Below are 20,689 nucleotides of genomic sequence, written 5' to 3'. Positions count from 1 at the left end.
AACACTCACCTGTTAGGTCGCCAGCTACCACAGATGCTGAAACGGGTGCGCCCAGCCACACACACACACCCCATTCCCAAACCCAAGTTAATGTCAGATCGTGTGGGTGCATCTGTTAGAGATCAATCCTCTGCCCCAGGAAGACGATAAAGCGCCGAGTACAGCTCTCGGGTCTACTGCAGGAGCTAGAATACAAAGCTGGCAGTGCCCCATATGTGTACATCACTCGGTGCGAAGTCCTGTGGCACATGCGTGGACCCCCACATAATTAACTTTACCCAGGAATTGGAGGAATTTAGAACTCGCACCAAATGTGCGAGTGTTACAGGCTGTAGTGTAGGGGCATCTTTTTGCTGGGTACGCGCGCTCGCCCATTAACCATATGAAAGCCAAAACGGGGTGCCAGCCAGACACGAAAGTCTGACACAACAAAAAGTAATCCAAGTCTCGGGTACTAGGTGGGGGGCAGCTGAAAGGAAAAACCACAGTCACAAGAAATGATGCTAAAGAAAGGCTCGGGAGTGTGGCGCAAGATAGGAACCAAGGAGGTAGCAGACACCTGTTGAAAGGTTGAACGACAAGATAAAGAAACGGTTTTTATTTTTTGTTAAGATAACTAATTTGTGACAACACAACATTTCCAAATTAGAACTAGCCCTCCCGCCCCTCCCCTCCCCCAAACCACCTTCTCAAAATTCAATCACTACACTTAAGCATTATGAAAAGTGTCACTTGGGCGGTCCATCACAAGGAGGGTCTGAGCCGTCCTCCTTGGCAGCATCGCCTTCGGCCTCCTCCCGAGACTCGGGTTCCTCCTCCTCCTCATCCTCCTCTTTCTCATTCTCCTCCTCCTGCTCATCCTCCTCTACCATCTCCTCGTCCTCACCTTGGCCCTCGGTCTCCTCGTCGTCGTCGTCCTCTTCCTCGAGGGCCTCGGTCTCGTCGAGGACCTCGGCCTCCTCGAGAATCTCAGTCTCGTCGAGGACCTCGGCGTCCTCGTGCACAGAGTCTATCTGGGCGTCGTCCTCCTCGTCGTCCCCTTCTTCCTCCCCACCCTCCTCTTCCTCGTCCTCCTCTTCTTGGCTGCCCGCGTCGCTGGCCTCGGCGACCATGGGCCCCTCCTCCTCGTCGCTGGCCTCGGCCACCATGAGGCGCTCCTCCTCGGTCAACTCCCCCATTTGCGCCTCATCCTCGGCCTTTTTAGCCATCAAGTCGCGCAGCTCCCCAATGTCCTGGCCGGCCGCCTCCATCGCGCGGCAGAAGGCCTGCTGCACCCGGGTGCTGGCGAAGAGCGCCTTGACGACGTGTCCCTCGATAGTGTCCCGCCGGAGCAGCTTGACGGCCGCCGCGGCGCCGTAGCGCTCCTTGTAGAAGGCCAAGGCGGTGCCCTTGGGCGCGTCGTGCAGAACTTTGACCAAGCGTCCGTAGCGGCCGAAGTGGCGGGTCAGCACGGCCTCCGTGATGGCGGCGTCCTGCAGGCCGTAGACCCAGACGGCGCTGGAGGGCAGGTTCCTGCCGAAGCCCAGGTACACCTTGCTCTTGCCCAGCACGCGGCCGTTCATCTCCTTGATGGCCTTGGTCACGCTGCGCGCGTCGCTGTACTGCACGAAGCCGTAGTTGCGCCGCGCCATCTTCACCTCCGTGTGCAGCACCTCCCCGAAGGGCTTGAAGGCGGCCGCCAGGTCCTCGGGCGTGGTGCTCGAGCCCAGGTTGCCCACGTAGAGCGTCATGGAGATCTCCTGGTGGAACTCGATGGCCGCCGCCGACCACTCCTTGCCCTTGGTCACGTTGTCGGGGTCCTCCCAGGCGGCCACCTCCATCTCCACGCCGAAGAAGGTGCTGCCCTTGGTGTCGGCCAGGGCCTCCTCGCGCTCCTTCTCCTTCTTGTAGGTGACCACGGCGTAGCGCTCCGGGCCCTCGCCGTGCACCTGCACGCGCGGGATGGCCCCGTACTTCTTGAACTTGTACTGCAGGCCCTGGCGGACGCTCTCGTCCGAGTAGTGCGCCGGGAAGTTCTTGACTCGGATGTGGTAGCGCGGCGTGGCGGCGGCCGCCGCCGGGGAACGCCGCGTGCGCGGGGCGCGCTCCTTGCCGTACCTCGCAGGCGGCGGCGGGGACCGGTGGTTGGACACGTAGTAGTGAGGCGAGCGGCTCCTGTAGCGCGGGGCCCTGCGAGGAGGCGGGGGGAGCGCCTTGGCGTACACGTCCTTGGCCCGCAGGAAGCGCTCGTGCCGGAGGGGCGGCAGGCCCAGGTAGATGTGAGAAGATGGAGACAGGCTGCGGCTGCTGAAGCCGCTGAGTCCCAGCGGGGAGAGGCGCCGGCTGGACTCCAGCCAGAGCGGCGAGCGGGTCCTGGACGTGGAGTACGGTGAGCGGCTGCTGCTGCTGTATCCCAGCCCGAGGGGCGAGCGGGCCCTGGAGATGGCGTGGAGGTAGGGCGACGTGCTCCGGGCGTAGCTCAGCCCCACCGGGGAGCGCCTCAGCGCGTAAGACGACGACGACGAACCAAGTCCCAGAGGAGAGCGGGAGATGTAGGGCGAGCGCTGCCTCGCGATGTAAGGCGAGCGATCCCGGCTCCGGCCCAAGCGGCCTTTCGAGGTGTAAGGCGAGCGCTCCTTGTGCCGCTCGGAGCCCACCCGATCGTACAAGCGGCTGAAGGGCCTGGAGGAGGTCGCGTGCAGGCTCGCGTAGTCAGACTTGTAGGCCCCGCTCGCCCCGTTAAGACCCCGCTCGCGGCCTCCGCGGCTGGGGCTGGCATACCTCGCCGCCCGGCGCCTGCTGCGTGCGTCTCCCGCATCCATGCTGCCAAACCGTGTCGCACCGCCTTCAAATCTGCGTGCCTCCACAGACTCGCAGTTCTCCGTCGAGGCGCGATCTAAAAAGACCGCTTCCGTTTCGCAGTGTTTCCTTTTAGTGATGAAAACAAAAGAAGTACTATTTTATCAATGGCGAGGCGGGAGATGTCTTCTGTTTCTATTGTGACGCCGCTCGAACGCGGCAGCCATCTTTGACGAACAGAGTCACCCATCACGTGAAACCGGAAATTAACCGTGCTTCCAGAATTTAACTCCCGCCTCACCGTTTCCAAAGACGCGAAAAAGCCACAGTGACATATAAATTCAAATTAAATGAAACATGAACATAGTTTTCTTGTATACCTTTTGCGCTACAAATTACTGAAGCAACTATGTTTCGCTTTTTTATTTATTTAGTTTTGTGAAAAATGTCCTTTTTCGCTCAATTTGAGCCACTACCTATAGCAGCCCCTCTTTGCCACGGACGCCAGGGCGCCGTGCGCGCACTTTGTTCTGTGCGCACTGCCTTTGAACAACGTCACCCCCGCCTGCGGGGAGCACTTACATAGCCCGCTCTTTTACTCGGAGGGAGCCCGCTGAACGCATAGTCGGCTGCATGATGATGACGTCATGTCAATGGCTCAACGAGGCGCAAAACAAAATCCACTAATTGCTTAGTATAACTCGAAAAAGAACTCGCGTTAGGCTTTACACAGGTTTATTTTTATTTTTCAGTGCGGCATACTTCATAGGGACTCGACGAATTTCGCGCGCTTTAATCCGTCTTTTGTTCTCGGATGGCTCCTTGTCCAAGATGTCGGCTGTCGTGCGGCCCCTCGTGCCGCCAGGCAAGCGTGCGTGCGTGCGTGCGTGCGTGCTGGCAGTTGGCTTCCACTGCACATGCCCCGATTGCCCGCCATTGCTTTCACAGACTGCTCAACCATTTTGCCGTTTCGCCGCTTGGTTCTCTCGTGTTGTTATTTTACCGGTAACGCTCATCTCCATTTTACTCTCCCTAATCCTTTGGTTTTCGCGAATGCTCCGTTTACTTACCTACAATCCTCGTTATTCCTGCTCGTACTCTTCCTCCTCACAGTACTTACATTTGAGCTCCTGCCTCCATTCCAGGGCCCTTTTTTGTTTGGGCTATTAGTTGGACCTTTTAGGTGTTTTGCTATTTCCCAACCCTCATACCGCTAAACTCACACTTTTGGTGTGTGTCACCTCCTGATTTACACAGGAGATTCCCGGTTTTTCCGTGTAAAATATGTTATTTTTCACACTCTCTCGCTTATATCTATCCTAGCCGCAATTAATACCTAATCACTCGCATTATCGTGAGTGGGGGTTTAGGTTCTATTGAAGACAAGGAGGCGAGTATTATGCTTTCAATCTTTACTACTGACAAAAAAGCAGCAAAGAAAATTTTTGTTTAAACAGTAACTTTTTTCTTATTAAAACAGAAAAAACACATAATCCATAAGCACACAGTGTTGGAACCCAGTCCAAGACGGGGGCTAAGAAACAGTCCATCAACCAATCAGGATGAACCCACCCCCATAAATGTCCTTTACTCTAACAGCAACTCCTCTTCTGAAGCTGCAAATGACGCTTTAAACAGCAAAACATAAAAGGTCCAAAGTCCAACTAAAGAACATTCAGGCAACTCATCAAGGCGCTGACCCCGGAGATCTTCCACTAATCCAGTTTCCCCAAGGTGATCAACCCGAAGCTGAAAAAGGAGACAGATGTTAGCATTGGGTGGGAGGGCGGGATAATACTCGCCTCCTTGTCTTTAATAGAATCTAAACCCCCACTCATGATAGTGCGGGGTATTAGGTATTTTATGGCATGACAAGGAGGCTCATATTATGCAAGTTTAAAGCCCTTGCACCACATTGAACCCCACATGATCAATCTGTTTATGATAAAACGTCTTAAAAGTAGACTCCCTGGACCAATCAGCTGCTTTTAGGATCTGATCCAACCCTCCACCAAGGAGAGCCGCTTTTGATGCAATGGCACCCCTAACTGAATGGGCTCCAAAGGAAGAAATGTCAATACCAGCCTCTTCCATCACCCATTTAACCCACTTACCCAGAGTAGCTGAGGACACTGCTTTATAAGGCTTACGGTATGAAATAAGCAGCTAAGAGGTACCTGGGGAATGAAAATCCACAGTTGTAGCTTCAAAACATTTCAAACACTGAACCACACATAATTTACTATTTTCAGGAAATGCCGGATAAGAAATAGAATAATTCATACATTTTGTTCTTTTAGTCACAAAAAGGTCACTCCCTGCGGAGAGAAGATCTTGTCCACATCAAGAGCTCTAATAACAGATACTCTCTTAATGGAGACAAGAAATAACAGCATTGCTAGCTGTGAAAAAAGTTGTTGAAGGGATCATTCTTGATTATGAATAAATAAATAACCTATAAACGCTATAAATAAATTCAAAACCTTATTAACATACCACAGAACTGAATAACTGGCTTTAGGAGGAACCTTAACTCTAATTGACTTCAGAGCCTTCCTGACCAGGAAATGTTTACCAACTGGCTCCCCTTTAACCACAACGTGGCCAGCTGTTATCGCCGATCTAAACCCATTAATTGTTCGATAGGCTTTGCCTTCCTTAAACAATTCCACAAAAAAGTTTACTATGTCTACTGGAGGAGCAAACATGGGATTGAGATGTCTAACCAAACACCAGCTAACCCAGCGGCCTCAGGCTGATGAATACCCTGTCTTGGTGGAGGCTGGCCAGGAATCCTTGATGACACTAATAGAGTCCTGCGAAAGGCCTCTGAAGCACCAGGAAGAGCTGAAATCCTCCAAACCATAAGGGAAAGGTGTCCCTGAAGGACCAGGCTGTGAGGGCGACCCAACGGGTCCGTCAGGAGCTGGGGATGAAAAGGAAGAAGGCGAGGAAAGTCCACAGCCAACTCTAGGAGAGTAGGAAACCAAACCTGAGAAGACCAGAACGGGGTCACTATTATCAAGGTAGTGCACTGCCTGCGCAGCTGTACCAGAGCCCTGGCTATCATGGAGAATGGAGGAAAAGTATAGGGGAGAGGGGCTGACCAGTCCTGGAGGAACGCATCGGTCGCCAGAGCTCAAGGGTCCGGTCTCCAACTGTAAAACCGTGAAACCTGACAATTGAGACGGGAGGCAAAAAGGTCTATGTGAATGGGACCCCAAAGAGACTGAATCAATGTGAATATACTCCTGTCCAGCATCCAATCGCTGCTGTCTTGAAGGTAACAGGAATTCCAGTCTGCCACTGAATTGCTTATCCCCGGAAGATACTCTGTTTGAAGCAGAATGTTTCTGTCCAGGCAAAAATGCCAGAACTCCCTTGCCAAGTCTGCTAGGGCCTTCGAGCGGGTCCCCCCCAGGTGATTGATATATCGAACCGCTGACACATTGTCCATCCGAAGGAGGACGCAGTAATTCCCCTGATCTTTGAGAAGGCTCTTAACCGCAAAGCAATTCTAGGAAATTTATGTGAAGCAGTCTCTCTTGATCTGGCCATTTCCCCCCTGTGGAAATCTGACCTATCCTGGCCCCCCAACCGGCTCTGCTGGCGTCTGACTCGAGAACCACATCCGGAGAGGGTCAGAAGATCGCTCTGCCATTCCAGGCATTCATATGTTTGAGCCCCCAAAGAAGCTGCAATTGGGCTTCCGGATCCAGCTTCACCTTTTGAGCATAAAACAGGCTCTTGTGCAAATATCTTCCCTTGAGACGTTGAAGAGCCTTGTAATGAAGAGGCGCCGGAAAAATAGCTTGAATAGACGGGGACAACATCCCCACTACCCTCGCTAACTGTCGGAGGGACACAACCCCCAGCTTTTGGATGAGGCGAATTTCTTTCCGAATCCTTAAGAGTCTGGGAGAAGGAGGTTGCACTGCTTTGAATCGATATTGAAGCCCAGAAATTGGATACATTGAGTAGGACAAAATATGGACTTTTTGGCATTTATAACAAACCCTAGATCCTGCAAAAGGGAGATTGTCAGATCCAATTGACCGTGCAGAATCCGGAGATCCTGGGCTAAGAAAAGAATGTCGTCCAGATAAATTATACTCCCGATCCCCTTTGTCCTGAGGCATGCCATCACTGGTTTCATTAGTTTGGTGAAATACCACGAGGCTGATGATAGGCCGAACGGCAGAGAGGCAAACTGCCAAAGGAGACCCCCACCAATGGAACTGAAGAAACTCCTGATGAGGGGAAAAAACAGGGAGGGGGAAAAACAGGGACTACCAGATAAGCATCTTTGAGATCTAATTTGACCATCCAATCCCCTGCAAGCAGTGTATCCCTCAAAAGATGAATGCCCTCCGTTTTGAAATGGTGGTAAACTACAAATGAGTTGAGGGCTCTGTAACGCTCACCTGGTTCCCCCGGAGGCGCAGGTCTTGATCTGGCGAGGATACTGTCTTCAGTGTTAGGCGCAGGGTTCGTTTTGCTCCCGGACTGGGCCCCCTTCCCACCGACAGTTTAAGCTGAAGAGTGAGATGTCTGCAAGGGTAAACCAAGGTATTAGTGTTTGGAAGGTTCGGAAAGTTCCTAGCCCCTCTCGCCCTTTCTTTCCCCGTGGAACTGGGTTGATATTGCGCTTGCCTTATATAGGTAAATGCCGGGCTCTCCATCCTGCATCTTGTGCAGGGGCGCTGGGTCCAGTTGCTTCACTGGATGCGAGCTCTGCCTCTTGATAGCAGAGGATTTGCTGAGAGCGAAGACGCCGTTAATGCACGAGCGTGCCTTGTAAGTATTAAAGTTCCTTTTGCATTGTTCTCTTCTCTTTCAAAAGTCTTAAGTCTGTAAAGTCTATGTCTTTCCCTTTTCAGATGCTGTGACGATGAAGATTATCCTTCTAATGGCACGTGAGTAGAAAGACTGCACTAGCGCTGGAGAATGCTCCGTAATGTCTCTTTTGTCTTTGCAGGTACTGAGGTGCAGCGCGAACAGATTGAAAGCGAACGTAACACAGGTAAGCAGTCTTGTAACTAAGCGTTACTAACCGATGTATCTTGCCTTGCAGGTGCCGGAATGCAGCGCGAGCTGAGTTGGAACGGGCGTAACACAGGTAAGCAGAACTTGTAGTTGAATATTACTGATCGATGTTCTCTCTCTTTGCAGATGTCGGATGCCGGAAGAGAAAGGCAGAAAAAGGCGCCTTGGATGCTGCCGTTGGATTAGGTAAGTAGATTCACTGCCTTTACTTTAGCCTAACCTGTGCCTTTGTTTTGCAGGAGCTGCAGAAGACTGAAGAAGACTGAAGATTGGATTCCAGCAGGTTATTTCGTGTTCACAGGATCTGGAGCTGGAGGTTTCCTGGAGCTGACACGGTGAGCGTCCTGCTGCAGATGCAGAATAACGCGAAGCACGTGAAACCAATCGGGTGTGGTTTAAATAGACTTCTGTAGTGCTTAGGCGTCTCCTTCCACGGCCTCACCCAGGTAAGAAAAGAGTTCCAGATTTCTAGAAGAGTTCCTGTGTTCTGCTTCCAGGGAGTGGCTCCTGCTCCACCCAGACAGAAAAAGTAGTTCCAGTCAGAGAAGGATCAGGAGACCAGTTAGCTGGTAAGTAAGCAGCATGGTCTGCTACAGGTAGGTCCACCAAGCACTCTTATCTAATATGAGCCCGGCGCTTCCTGTGCCGGGACCAGTCATCATCATGAGCCTGGCGCCACTGGCGCCAGGACAAGGCCCAGAGGGTCCCTATAGGGACTGGCTGGTTCCTGGGATCAGAGTCATGGGCCTGCTTCCAAGGTCGTGGGGCAAGTCCTGACCCCTTGGAAGCAGGGATCATGACAGCACCCCCCCTCAAGGCCCCTCCCAAGGTTGACTTCTCCGGAGGTCTTGGTTTGTTAGGAAATGTCCGATGAAATTTCTTGATTAGTCGGGGTGCGTGTACATGTTCTGCAGGTTCCCAAGATCTTTCTTGGGGGCCGTAGCCTTTCCAGTCAATCAGGTAGTGTAGTTTTGATTTGGAGATCTTGGAATCCAGGATATTTTTGATTTCAATTTCAAGTTCTCCGTCAACTAGGATAGGTTCAGGAGATTTAGTCAATCGGGTTTCTGGTTGAACAGGTTTTAGTAGTGAGACATGGAAGACTGGGTGCATTTTCATGCGAGGGGGTAACTCCAACTTGACCGCTAATGGATTTATTATGGCAGTAACAGAGTAGGGTCCCAGGTATCTTTGGTTAAAGGTGCGTGGTCTCTTTAGGGGTAAATATTTGGTGGATAACCAGACTTGATCTCCTATTTGGTATTGAGGGGCTTCCTTTCGATGTTGATCTGCTCCTTTCTTGTATTGTTCCTTGGCCCTTTGAAGGTGGGTAGTAGCTTCCTTGAAGGCTTGGGTGATGGTTGAATGTAGGTGGTCAACTGCTGGTGTTCCAAGATCCTGAGGTGGATCCAGGTTAGAGGTTCGAGGATGATTACCATACAAAAGAAAAAACGGGGTCTTTCCGGTTCCAGAGTGGACTGAGTTATTGTAAGTGTACTCGGCTATCCAAAGGATGTCCTTCCAAGTTCCTCCTGTCTGTTGCAGCATGCAGCGTAGGTACTGTTCCAAAGTCTGATTGGTCCTTTCGGTCTGACCATCGGTTTGTGGGTGGTGACTGGTGGAAAGCCTCACATCAATTTGAGCTAACCGACAGCAACTCCGCCAGAAGTGGGAGATGAATTGACTTCCTCTGTCTGAGATTAAAACTGAAGGAAAGCCGTGCAACCGAACGATGTTTTCAAGAAATTCTCGAGCCAGGATTGCTGCTGACGGTAACCCCTTTAATGGGATGAAATGTGCCATTTTTGAAAATAAGTCTACGATTACCAGGATTGTATTGTATCCGGAACAGGGAGGTAAGTCAGTGATAAAGTCCATGGAAAGGGTATGCCAGGGATGAGGTGGGATTTCAAGTGGTTGTAAGAGGCCTGCTGGTTTTTCCTTAGGACTCTTGTTCTGGGCGCACACTCCACAGGACATGACAAAGTTTCTGATGTCTTTTCTACAAGATGGCCACCAAAAGTGACGCTTGACCTTTTCCGAGGTCTTGGCCATACCCGGGTGTCCTTCCATTAAGGAGTCGTGATAACAAGAGATGACTTGATTTTGTAAGCTGGTACAGGGTAGATAAAGTCGTTCCTTGAAGTATAATAAGTTGTTCTTTACTGTGAAGTCTTCCCCCTGAAGCTGCCATTTTTGTATGTCCGTTGGAGTTACAAGTTGTTTAACCTGGGTTTCAATTTCTTCAATGGATTGCATGCTGATCAAACCCAGGATTCTTTGTTCAGGAATAATAGGTACGAGCTCAGGGTTAACCATGTGTTCCTCTACTCCGATTCGAGAGAGGGCATCCGCTTTACCATTCTTATTGCCTGGTCGGTAAGTGATTATAAAATCAAATTCGGCAAAAAATAATGCCCAGCGAAGTTGTCTGGAGGATTGAGCTTTGGCTGATTTAAGATACTGTAGATTACGATGGTCAGTAATGACAGTGACTGTGTGTCGGGCTCCTAAGAGATAATGCCGCCAGGCCTTAAAGGCGGACTTAATAGCCAACAGTTCCTTATCGGTAATGGTGTAATTGATTTCTGGGGCTGATAATTTGCGAGACCAAAACGCCACGGGGTGCAACTGGTTGGTTTCTGGATCTCTTTGTGAAAGCACTGCTCCCATAGCAAGGCTGGAGGCATCGGTCTCGACGATGTAAGGTAGTTCCGGGCGGGGATGTTTTAAAATCGGGGCGGTGGTAAATTTAGTCTTTAGCTCCTGAAAGGCTTGTTCTGCCTTGGTAGACCATTCAAAACGTTTGTTTTTTCTGAGGAGAGCTGTTATGGGTTGGACTACCCGAGAAAAGTCTGGAATAAACCTGCGATAGAAGTTGGCGAAGCCCAACATACTTTGAACCCCTTTTACAGATGATGATGAGGGCCACTTGATTATTGCATCTACTTTCCTCGAGTCCCTGTGAACTCCGTTAGGTGACAAAATAAATCCCAGAAATTCGACCTCAGTAACATGAAAGACGCACTTCTCTAATTTTGCAAAAAGTTTGTGTTTGCGGAGCCTCTCCAGTACTGCGGTTACATGTTTTCGGTGTTCTGCCTCAGAGGACGAATAAACCAGAATGTCGTCAATGTATACAACTACACACACATCAATGAGTTCACGGAGCACGTCATTCATAAAGAACTGGAATGCGGCCGGTGCGTTACACAAACCGAAGGGCATCACTTGATACTCGAACAGTCCATACTTGGTACGAAAGGCCGTCTTCCATTCATCGCCCTCCTTTATTCGCACCAAATGGTAGGCTCCTCTGAGGTCTAACTTAGTATATATGCAGGCGTTTTTGACTTGGTCAAGTAGTTCTGGGATCAATGGCAATGGATACCTGTTCTTAATTGTAATCTGGTTCAGGGCACGGTAGTTTATACACGTTCTTAAGTCTCCCTCCTTTTTTGGCACGAAGAACAGAGCTGAGGAGGCCGGGGACTTCGAAGGACGGATGAATCCGTTAGCCAGGTACTGGTCCAAATATTGCCTTAGGTGGAGATTTTGAGGTTCAGTAAGGGCATAAATCCGACTGCACGGAGGAGTGGATCCGGGAATCAGGTCTATCTGACAGTCGTATGATCTGTGGGGAGGCAAAGAATTAGCTTGGTCTTTCCGAAAGACATCTTGGAATTCCTGGTATTCAGGAGGCAGTTGCGGACTCTCAGAAACAGTTGCAGCTAGTTTGGTGGAGAGCTGAGGGTAGCAGGTAGAAGCGCATTCTGGAAACCGGATTGTCTTTGCTCGCCAATCAATTTGAGGATTGTGTTTCTCCAACCAAGGAACTCCCAAGATGACTTGAAACTGAGGGGCCTTGATCACATCAAACACGATCTTCTCTTGATGCCCATCTTGGCTTACTAACATTACTTCCATGGTGGTGTGAGTTACGGGTCCGGAAGCTATTTCCGTCCCATCCACGGTGGTAATGACGTCTTTCACCGTCTTTGGACAAAGAGATAGATTCATCCTGGCGGCCAGCTCACAGTCCAAGTAATTCCCGATTGCGCCACTATCAATGTATGCTTTAATGGCATGCATACGATTAGGTTGTTCAGGACTCACGAGGACCATGGGCATGATGAAATGCAAGGTCAAAGAACTGGTTTTAACGCTCGGCAAGCGGACCTCTACACTTGCCGGGCGAGGTCGTTTCCCGGCTCAGAATTCTCGGTACCTTTATCAGACGCCCCTACTATCTTCTTCTTGGGCTTCACTGGACAATCTCGAAGAAAGTGCCCTGAGTTTCCGCAATAGAGGCATAATTGCAGTTGTCTCCTCCTTTCCCTCTCCTTTTGGGTTAAAGGTCCTTTTACACCCCCTATTTGCACGGGTTCCACGGAATCAGTTCCTTTCGTAGAACTTTGTGGTCTTGAAAAAAGTCGGGTTTCAAATCTGGATCGATCGGCTTTCCGATTCTGTAGTCGATGATCCAATTGCACTACCAGATCGATATATTCGGAACAGTCTTGTGGAGGATTTACCACTTGAGCCAGAACGTCTTTTAATTCCCCACGCAGACCTCTGTAAAACAGTGTGATCCTCTTATCCTCCGGCCATCCGGTTTCCACCACTAGTCTGTTAAATAATGCAATATAAGTCAGAAGATCTTGATTGCCCTGTCGTAGTGAAAGAAGTTCATTGTCCAAGGCCTGTCCCTGATAGTGCCTTGCGAACAGTTTCTCCATACTGGCTTGGAAGTCCTGGAAGTTATGGAGAATGGGGTCATCTTGAGACACTAAAGGAACAGACCAATCTGCGGCACTGCCACTGAGATAAGAGAGCACGAAGGCCACTTTAGCCTGGTCCGTTGGAAAAGCGGCGGGTCTGCACAAAAAGTGCAAGCGACATTGATTGAAGAACACAGCAAACCTTTTTGGATCACCTGAAAAGCGTTCGGGCGGAGCCAAAGGTATATTTCCTGGTAGATTGATTTGTACCGGATTCGAGGAAGCTGGAGGAGCGTGGCCCCACTTGGGGTTGGTAGAGGAGTTTGTCCAGCTTGGGCTTGCAGCAATTGTCTAGCCAAATCGTCTGTTCGCTCTTTGGAGACCACTAACTCCCTCCTTAGGGCATTTGTTTCCTGACGTGCAGCGTGTACTTCCGCCCTCAACTCCCCGAGTAATTGGGCCAACTGGTCTGTGTCTGAGGTTTCCATTGCGCCTGGGCGGGAATTTTGTGGTAAGGCTTCGCGTTCTGTAACACTCACCTGGTTCCCCCGGAGGCGCAGGTCTTGATCTGGCGAGGATACTGTCTTCAGTGTTAGGCGCAGGGTTCGTTTTGCTCCCGGACTGGGCCCCCTTCCCACCGACAGTTTAAGCTGAAGAGTGAGATGTCTGCAAGGGTAAACCAAGGTATTAGTGTTTGGAAGGTTCGGAAAGTTCCTAGCCCCTCTCGCCCTTTCTTTCCCCGTGGAACTGGGTTGATATTGCGCTTACCTTATATAGGTAAATGCCGGGCTCTCCATCCTGCGTCTTGTGCAGGGGCGCTGGGTCCAGTTGCTTCACTGGATGCGAGCTCTGCCTCTTGATAGCAGAGGATTTGCTGAGAGCGAAGACGCCGTTAATGCACGAGCGTGCCTTGTAAGTATTAAAGTTCCTTTTGCATTGTTCTCTTCTCTTTCAAAAGTCTTAAGTCTGTAAAGTCTATGTCTTTCCCTTTTCAGATGCTGTGACGATGAAGATTATCCTTCTAATGGCACGTGAGTAGAAAGACTGCACTAGCGCTGGAGAATGCTCCGTAATGTCTCTTTTGTCTTTGCAGGTACTGAGGTGCAGCGCGAACAGATTGAAAGCGAACGTAACACAGGTAAGCAGTCTTGTAACTAAGCGTTACTAACCGATGTATCTTGCCTTGCAGGTGCCGGAATGCAGCGCGAGCTGAGTTGGAACGGGCGTAACACAGGTAAGCAGAACTTGTAGTTGAATATTACTGATCGATGTTCTCTCTCTTTGCAGATGTCGGATGCCGGAAGAGAAAGGCAGAAAAAGGCGCCTTGGATGCTGCCGTTGGATTAGGTAAGTAGATTCACTGCCTTTACTTTAGCCTAACCTGTGCCTTTGTTTTGCAGGAGCTGCAGAAGACTGAAGAAGACTGAAGATTGGATTCCAGCAGGTTATTTCGTGTTCACAGGATCTGGAGCTGGAGGTTTCCTGGAGCTGACACGGTGAGCGTCCTGCTGCAGATGCAGAATAACGCGAAGCACGTGAAACCAATCGGGTGTGGTTTAAATAGCCTTCTGTAGTGCTTAGGCGTCTCCTTCCACGGCCTCACCCAGGTAAGAAAAGAGTTCCAGATTTCTAGAAGAGTTCCTGTGTTCTGCTTCCAGGGAGTGACTCCTGCTCCACCCAGACAGAAAAAGTAGTTCCAGGCAGAGAAGGATCAGGAGACCAGTTAGCTGGTAAGTAAGCAGCATGGTCTGCTACAGGTAGGTCCACCAAGCACTCTTATCTAATATGAGCCCGGCGCTTCCTGTGCCGGGACCAGTCATCATCATGAGCCTGCGCCACTGGCGCCAGGACAAGGTCCAGAGGGTCCCTATAGGGACTGGCTGGTTCCTGGGATCAGAGTCATGGGCCTGCTTCCAAGGTCGTGGGGCAAGTCCTGACCCCTTGGAAGCAGGGATCATGACAGGCTCTGAGATTTATCACAGGACGAATCCTTCTTCAGGTTTCGGAACCAGAAAAATTGTGCTGAGGAATTGAGAAGCCCTGAATGTGGCTGGGACTACCGCACCCTTGAAAACAAGTTCTTGGATCTCAACGTCCACCAGCTTCTGCTTCTCTTGATTGAACACAAGAGGTGGAGGCAGCAAGAGTTGACATGGAGGGGAGTAGAACTCTATCTTAAATCCCCCGAATTGTCTGTAACACCCATGGGTCTGATGTGAGACTTTCCAAATGATGAATAAATCGTACCAACCTGCCCCCCCAAACATTTGTGGGAAGAAACATTTACGAGACGAGACAATTCCTGGAGCAGATCTCGCTCTACTTGAACCTCTGCCACTCCGACCTCTCCACTGAGTTCCTCTCTAGGGATAGAAGGTCGTCTGCGCTCCTCGAGCAGAGGAAGAATGATGGGCCCCTCTAGAGGCGTATTGTTGAGGTCTGGTAGAGCCCCTGAAAGAGGAACGGCCAGAAGAGCGGGCTCTTCCTCGTCTAGGTGCAAAAACCTTTCTAATATTTGTCTGGGCCTTGTCTAATGCCGTAAAGGTATGGACAGAAGCTGAAAGGTCCTTTATAAACCTATCTCCAAAAAGGTTCCCTTGAGCTTTGGGACCAGCCTCTCCCTCCGCCATATCCTGTAGTTTGGGGTCAATGCGCCTAAGGAGCGCTTTGTGCCTCTGCTTGGAAATACTGGAATTAGCATTGCTGAGCAGGCAAATGGAGCGCTGCACCCAGCCCCTGAGTGCCTCGACATCAATTTGTGGCTCATGCATAGCCGTCTCTTCTGCCAATTTGAATATTTGGGTCAAGGGCCCTAACATGTCCAATAGCTTGTCTTGACAAATCTTAAGTGCTCCATCCACACCCTTCTTTGGGTCTTTACCCCTCTGGAACAAAAAAGCAACCATGGACTGATCAATAATGGGAGTCGTTGCCACCTTGTCTGGGATAACAGGGCAGGGGCATTCTGAACGTAACTTACTCCTGTCTTCACTTGGGAGAGCCCTCCTAACCCAATGATGGAGGAAAGAGGATACTGCCTCAGAGGGACGCCACTCCGCTGACCTAGGGTGCTGAATGAGGGAAGAGTCAAAAAACGGGACCCCGCTGTCATCTAACAATTGCTCCCCAGCAGTCTAGGACACCCACACAGATGATACCTTCCTTTTTCGCATCTTAGGCGGGGAGTCTGAATTTTAGAGGAATCAGGGGATGATAAAGGAGTAGAGGTCACCCTAATTGGGGCTGACGACTGGGCAACGCCTCACCAAACTTACGTTTTAAGGCTCTATCCGGGGAAGAGGGAGAACTCTGAACTGGGCTTAGTTGCCCTTGCAAATGCTTAGTTTTATTCGTGCACTTTCTGGGGGCTGTAGAAGGTCCCTGAACTGGCTGGAAATCGGCAATCTAATCGGCAATCTAATTAATTAACCTGTCTAAGGCTGAGGCTAAGGTTGAGTTTAAATTCAACAGCGCCAAATCCATGGAATCCTTTATAGCCCTGGAGACTGAAGGGGGTGGAACAAGGGAAGCCTCTCCAAACCCCCTCATTCCGGAATCCTCGTTGGACCTATCACTTTTCTTTGAAGCCACCCTAACCTGGGTACTGGCATCTACAGAGGGAACCCCATCTATCCCTTTATTTGACTGCATTGCTAATACCAATTGAAAATGAAATGCAATGGGGAAAGCACACCCAAGTGAACACTGACCAAATAGAAGGCCTAGCAGGCCTAACAAAACTCCACTTAAAATTATGTGGAAATGTATGTATATATGTTAAAAGAAATATAAATCAATAAAGAAGCCTAGGTAAAACCCAGGACCAAGCAGGGACAAACAGAGTGAAGGAATCACCCACTAATAAAATCCCACAACTTCGCATGAGCAATGCAGAATTTGCAATGTATTACTGCCTGAGGCAGTCATTCCTTTGCTACGCCGAGCAGGCGAACGCTGAACCAAGAAAAAGCCTCTTTATCATGAGGCGTGACTGCGCCTTACATTCAGGCCGCTCCCCACCGGGCGAGCTGAAGTCATTTTATATATAAAAATATACGCGTCGAGCAGACGCGAAGAACGAAGGCGGGGGAGGGAAGCGCGAGCAGCGCTACTGTAATAAAACACTTTGCCGAGCAGGCGAATCATAAATATTCACAGGGAAGAAGGGGCAGAGGGCGGGAAGGCAGCAGAAAAGGGCCTACTCAGGGCGTGACTGAGGCGAAGAGAACGCCTCACGCCAAGTGGTCAGAATAACAAAGTACTCAACATTTGAACGAGCGAACGTAAATGCTAAATTATAGCATATACAGTTAAACAGAGAAACAATGTATCACTAAAACCCCTTCACAGAAGAAAGGATGAGCGTGAAACAAAAGGACTTATCTCGTGCGTCAGCAGCAAAGAAAGAGGAGTTGCTGTTAGAGTAAAGGACATTTATGGGGGTGGGTTCATCCTGATCGGTTGATGGACTATTTCTTAGCCCCCATCTTGGACTGGGTTCCAAAACTGTGTGCTTATGGATTATGTGTTTTTTTCTGTTTTAATAAGGAAAAAGTTACTGTTTAAACAAAATATTTCTTTGCTGCTATACTCTCAGTAGTAAAGATTGAAAGCATAATATGAGCCTCCTTGTCGTGCCATAGAATTCCCATGGAAAACTTTATGCCTTCTCATTTCTGTGGCAAACTCTCCCTCCCAGGTGCCTCAGAATGTTCGCATGTATGGTATCACTGCCCTTTAATCTGCTCTGTTCCCTGCTCAGCTCATACATGCAAGCCCTTTTTTTCTCATTACTTTATTTCACAAAAATCAAATGTGTTACTACAGTTTCTAGTAAGTTAGAAGACATCTTAACAAACTTATCTCTTAATAAAAGTATTCACAACAATTCTAAAAATAAAACCCATTAATATCCTCAAAACTAAACAGAGTCAAAACGTTTTTTTCTATCAAGAATGTTGCTTTTTTTTCTTTCTCCCACCTAGAATAAATCTGTCAAGGCCGGAAGCTTGGATTATGCTTTCTTTCTCTACTTTTAACTCGAGCAGCATTGAAAAACAATTACAACTCGTATAAAAATAACATACACATTAAAACTACAGTTCCCATGGAAATAGCTTTTTTTTGTGTAGTACATTTTGGATATGTCCAACAAAACACGTGACATTTTCTAACGAATCCTGTCTTACCATAGTCCATTATCTTCCTTTACAATTCTCTGTCCTTCCTCTTTCTTTGCTGCTCGGGCATCCAGTTAAGTGCTTATGAACTTCTTTACAATATACAGAATGTATGATTAATGATTACTTAATGAACGCATAGCTATCGTAGCGCGGCTAGGCAATGCGAGCGCAGCGTGTAAGAGTGCGGTGGAGCGTATCTGCAGTCTCTAGGGAAAACATAAATACTTTGAAAATTTTTCCGACAGGGATGTCGGTGCCGGCGAGCGCAACATCACCTTTTTTTCTGAAAGGGGCACTGCAGTCACGGACCAATTAAGGTTCCAGCACTCCGTGATTATATCTGGACCGTTAGGTTGAGCAAGTGCAATAACGCTCACATATAGAAGAACAAGTTACTTACCTCTGGTAACAATCTTTGGATTGGATGTACCTCCCACGTATTCCTCATCTTGTGATATTATATCTCTCCAGCTTTGCTGCTTCTGAACAATTTTTCTCTTGACAGAGGGCGCTTTATACAATGTCGTCGCGTCGATGACCCTCGAAGGCCTCCGTCGATCATCAGCGGCATCATCCGCATAAATAGCGCATGCAGCACCAGTTGGCTTCAGTTCTGTTTTTCTTTTCCCCTTTTTCGAGAAATTAACCAGGCATACCCAAGACCATACGTCCTCAGAAAACACAGAGTGTAATACACGTAAATTGTATGGCGGAGTAGTCTGGGAGGGGCGATGAGGAATACGTAGGAGGAACATCCATCCAAAAGAATGTTACCCGGGGTAAGTAACTTGTTCTTCAAATGGATTGTGTCCTCCCACGTATTCCTCATCTTCTGATAGACTCCCAAAGCAGTAACAATTTGGAGGTGGGAGTATCAATCAATTTAAACATGGACCGAATGGAGGACGGCCCAAGGAAAAATTCCTCCTTGAAAGGCAGTAGTGTTTGAAAAATGTGGGAATGGATGACCAAGTGGCCGCTGAACAGATGTAATTTATGGGGACACCCCTTGGAAGAACCTCAGTGGTTGCCATTCCCCTTGTGGAATGAGCCCTTAGGCATTCCGGTGGCTCCTTACCCAAAAGTCTATAACATTCGCCAATAGCCAGTATAATCCACCTGGATATTGTTTGTTTGGTAACTGCCAGGCCCAATTTGGGGCCACTATACCCAACAAAAAGTTGCCCAGCCAATCAGAATTTAGCAATTCTAGAAACGTAAAAGCTTAGAGCCATTTCAATTCTAATCTATGTAATCTCTCCTCTTCTTTACCTGAATGAGGAGGAGGATAGAAAGTTGGCAGCGTTATCTTTTACAACAAATGGAAGTCAGAGACTACCTTCGGTAGAAAAGATGGTTTTACCCTGAGGATGACTTTATCTTTATAGAAAGTAGTATGAGGAGGCTTGCATGATAGAGCCTGCAACTCACTTACCCTGTGGGCTGATGTTATTGTGATAAGTAAGACTGTTTTCAATGTTAGGAGCCTTAAAGGACATGAATGTAAAGGTCTCGAATGGGATACATGTCAGGAATTCAAATAAAAGGTTTAGGTCCCAAACGGGTACATTAAATGGAACTGAAGGGTAAGTCCCTTTAGAAATTGTATAATCAGGGGGATTTTAAAATACGAATCCTCTTCTGAGGAGCGCTTAAAAATGGAAAGCGCTGCAAGGTATCCCTTTATGGTTCGAATCAGGAGACCAAAATTGGCTAAATGCAATAGGAACGAAAGCACCATAGGTGTGCCACATTGGAATGGATCCACTTTCTTACCCCTGCACCAGTTGCTGAATTTATTCCAACGGCACCGGTACAAGGAGTTGGTTGCTGGCCTTCTGGCTGAAAGCAAAATCTCTATTGCGTCAAACGGGAGGTCCCAATCCTTGGGGGTCATTACGAGGTTGGAGGTAAGGGAAAAACGATGCCGGTAATGCATTACCGGCATCGCTTACTGCTCTGCACGATTATGACACAGCAACCCGTTATTAGCGGCACCGTATTTGACGGTGCCGCTAATAGCGGCATGGGCGCGGGCACGCGACCCTTCATGCCGTCAATACCGGCATGGCGTAAGCAGGATAACATCACAAGTCAGGTGGACATGCAAATAACGGCCTACTGAAGCCCGAAAAAAAGTACCTTACCGGCATGGAGCAAATACCGGCATCGCGGACCACCCGTAAACCGCCATGTGCAGCGTTCCCAACTGCCACAGGTTTACACAATCAGCACAGGTGGAGGCAATATAGACTGGGCCAGCACAAAAGGTGCACACCCCACCCCTTCCCACACCCAGTCACACACCAAAATGATTCCCATACTACTAGCAATGCTGGGGCTGGAGGACATGATTCCAGTGGAACTCCAGCAACAGCAACAACATCAACAACAGACAGCACAGAGGAGACGCAGGAGGAGAATGAGGGTTAGGCAGGGCTAGCATGCCCCACCAGTGCAGCCAGTGGTACCACGCAGGCAGCCCCCAATCCCTCGCATCAGAGCCAGTCCATTCAACCTAACCCCTGAGCAGATCCACACCCTGTACCGTCTGGACCGGGACACCATCACCACCATTGTGGACATGATGACATTGTCAGCCTGATTGAAATACGCACCGCCATCCCACCCCTACTGAAGGTAGTGTCTGTGCTCCACTTCCTGCCCACAGGCACCTACCAGCACACAGTGGGGCACATGCATGGCGTATCACAACCATTATTCTCACGTATGCTGAACCAAGTGCTTGATGCCCTCCTGAAGCACACAGGCGACCACATTTTCCTACCACGGACAGCCCAGGAGATCCCCAACACCAAAGTTGGTTTCCATTCACTGGCCGGCATCCCTGGTTACATTGGCGCCATCGACCGCACCCATGTGGAATTGGTGGTCCCACATGCCATGGAGGTAGTGTACCGCAACCGTAAATTATACCACTCCATCAACGTGCAAATGGTA

At 49.3% G+C, this 20,689-nt stretch overlaps 1 protein-coding gene across 1 annotated transcript; it reads right to left on the bottom strand.

The window, feature by feature from the left end:
• Window positions 1-562: 562 nt before the first annotated feature.
• On the bottom strand, window positions 563-2,919 carry LOC138566236 (msx2-interacting protein-like). The gene has a single exon (XM_069643312.1). It carries the CDS (start codon window positions 2,799-2,801, stop codon window positions 729-731), a length of 2,073 nt encoding a protein of 690 aa, XP_069499413.1. The 5' UTR covers window positions 2,802-2,919; the 3' UTR covers window positions 563-728.
• Between the last annotated feature and the right edge of the window lie 17,770 nt (window positions 2,920-20,689).

The sequence above is a fragment of the Ambystoma mexicanum genome, chromosome 1p (genome assembly GCF_040938575.1).
Source record: "Ambystoma mexicanum isolate Mex_15411 chromosome 1p, UKY_AmexF1_1, whole genome shotgun sequence".
Classification (NCBI taxonomy): Eukaryota; Metazoa; Chordata; class Amphibia; order Caudata; family Ambystomatidae; genus Ambystoma; species Ambystoma mexicanum.
Note: the sequence above shows the minus strand (reverse complement) of the source record. Positions and strands in the feature narration are given on the sequence as shown.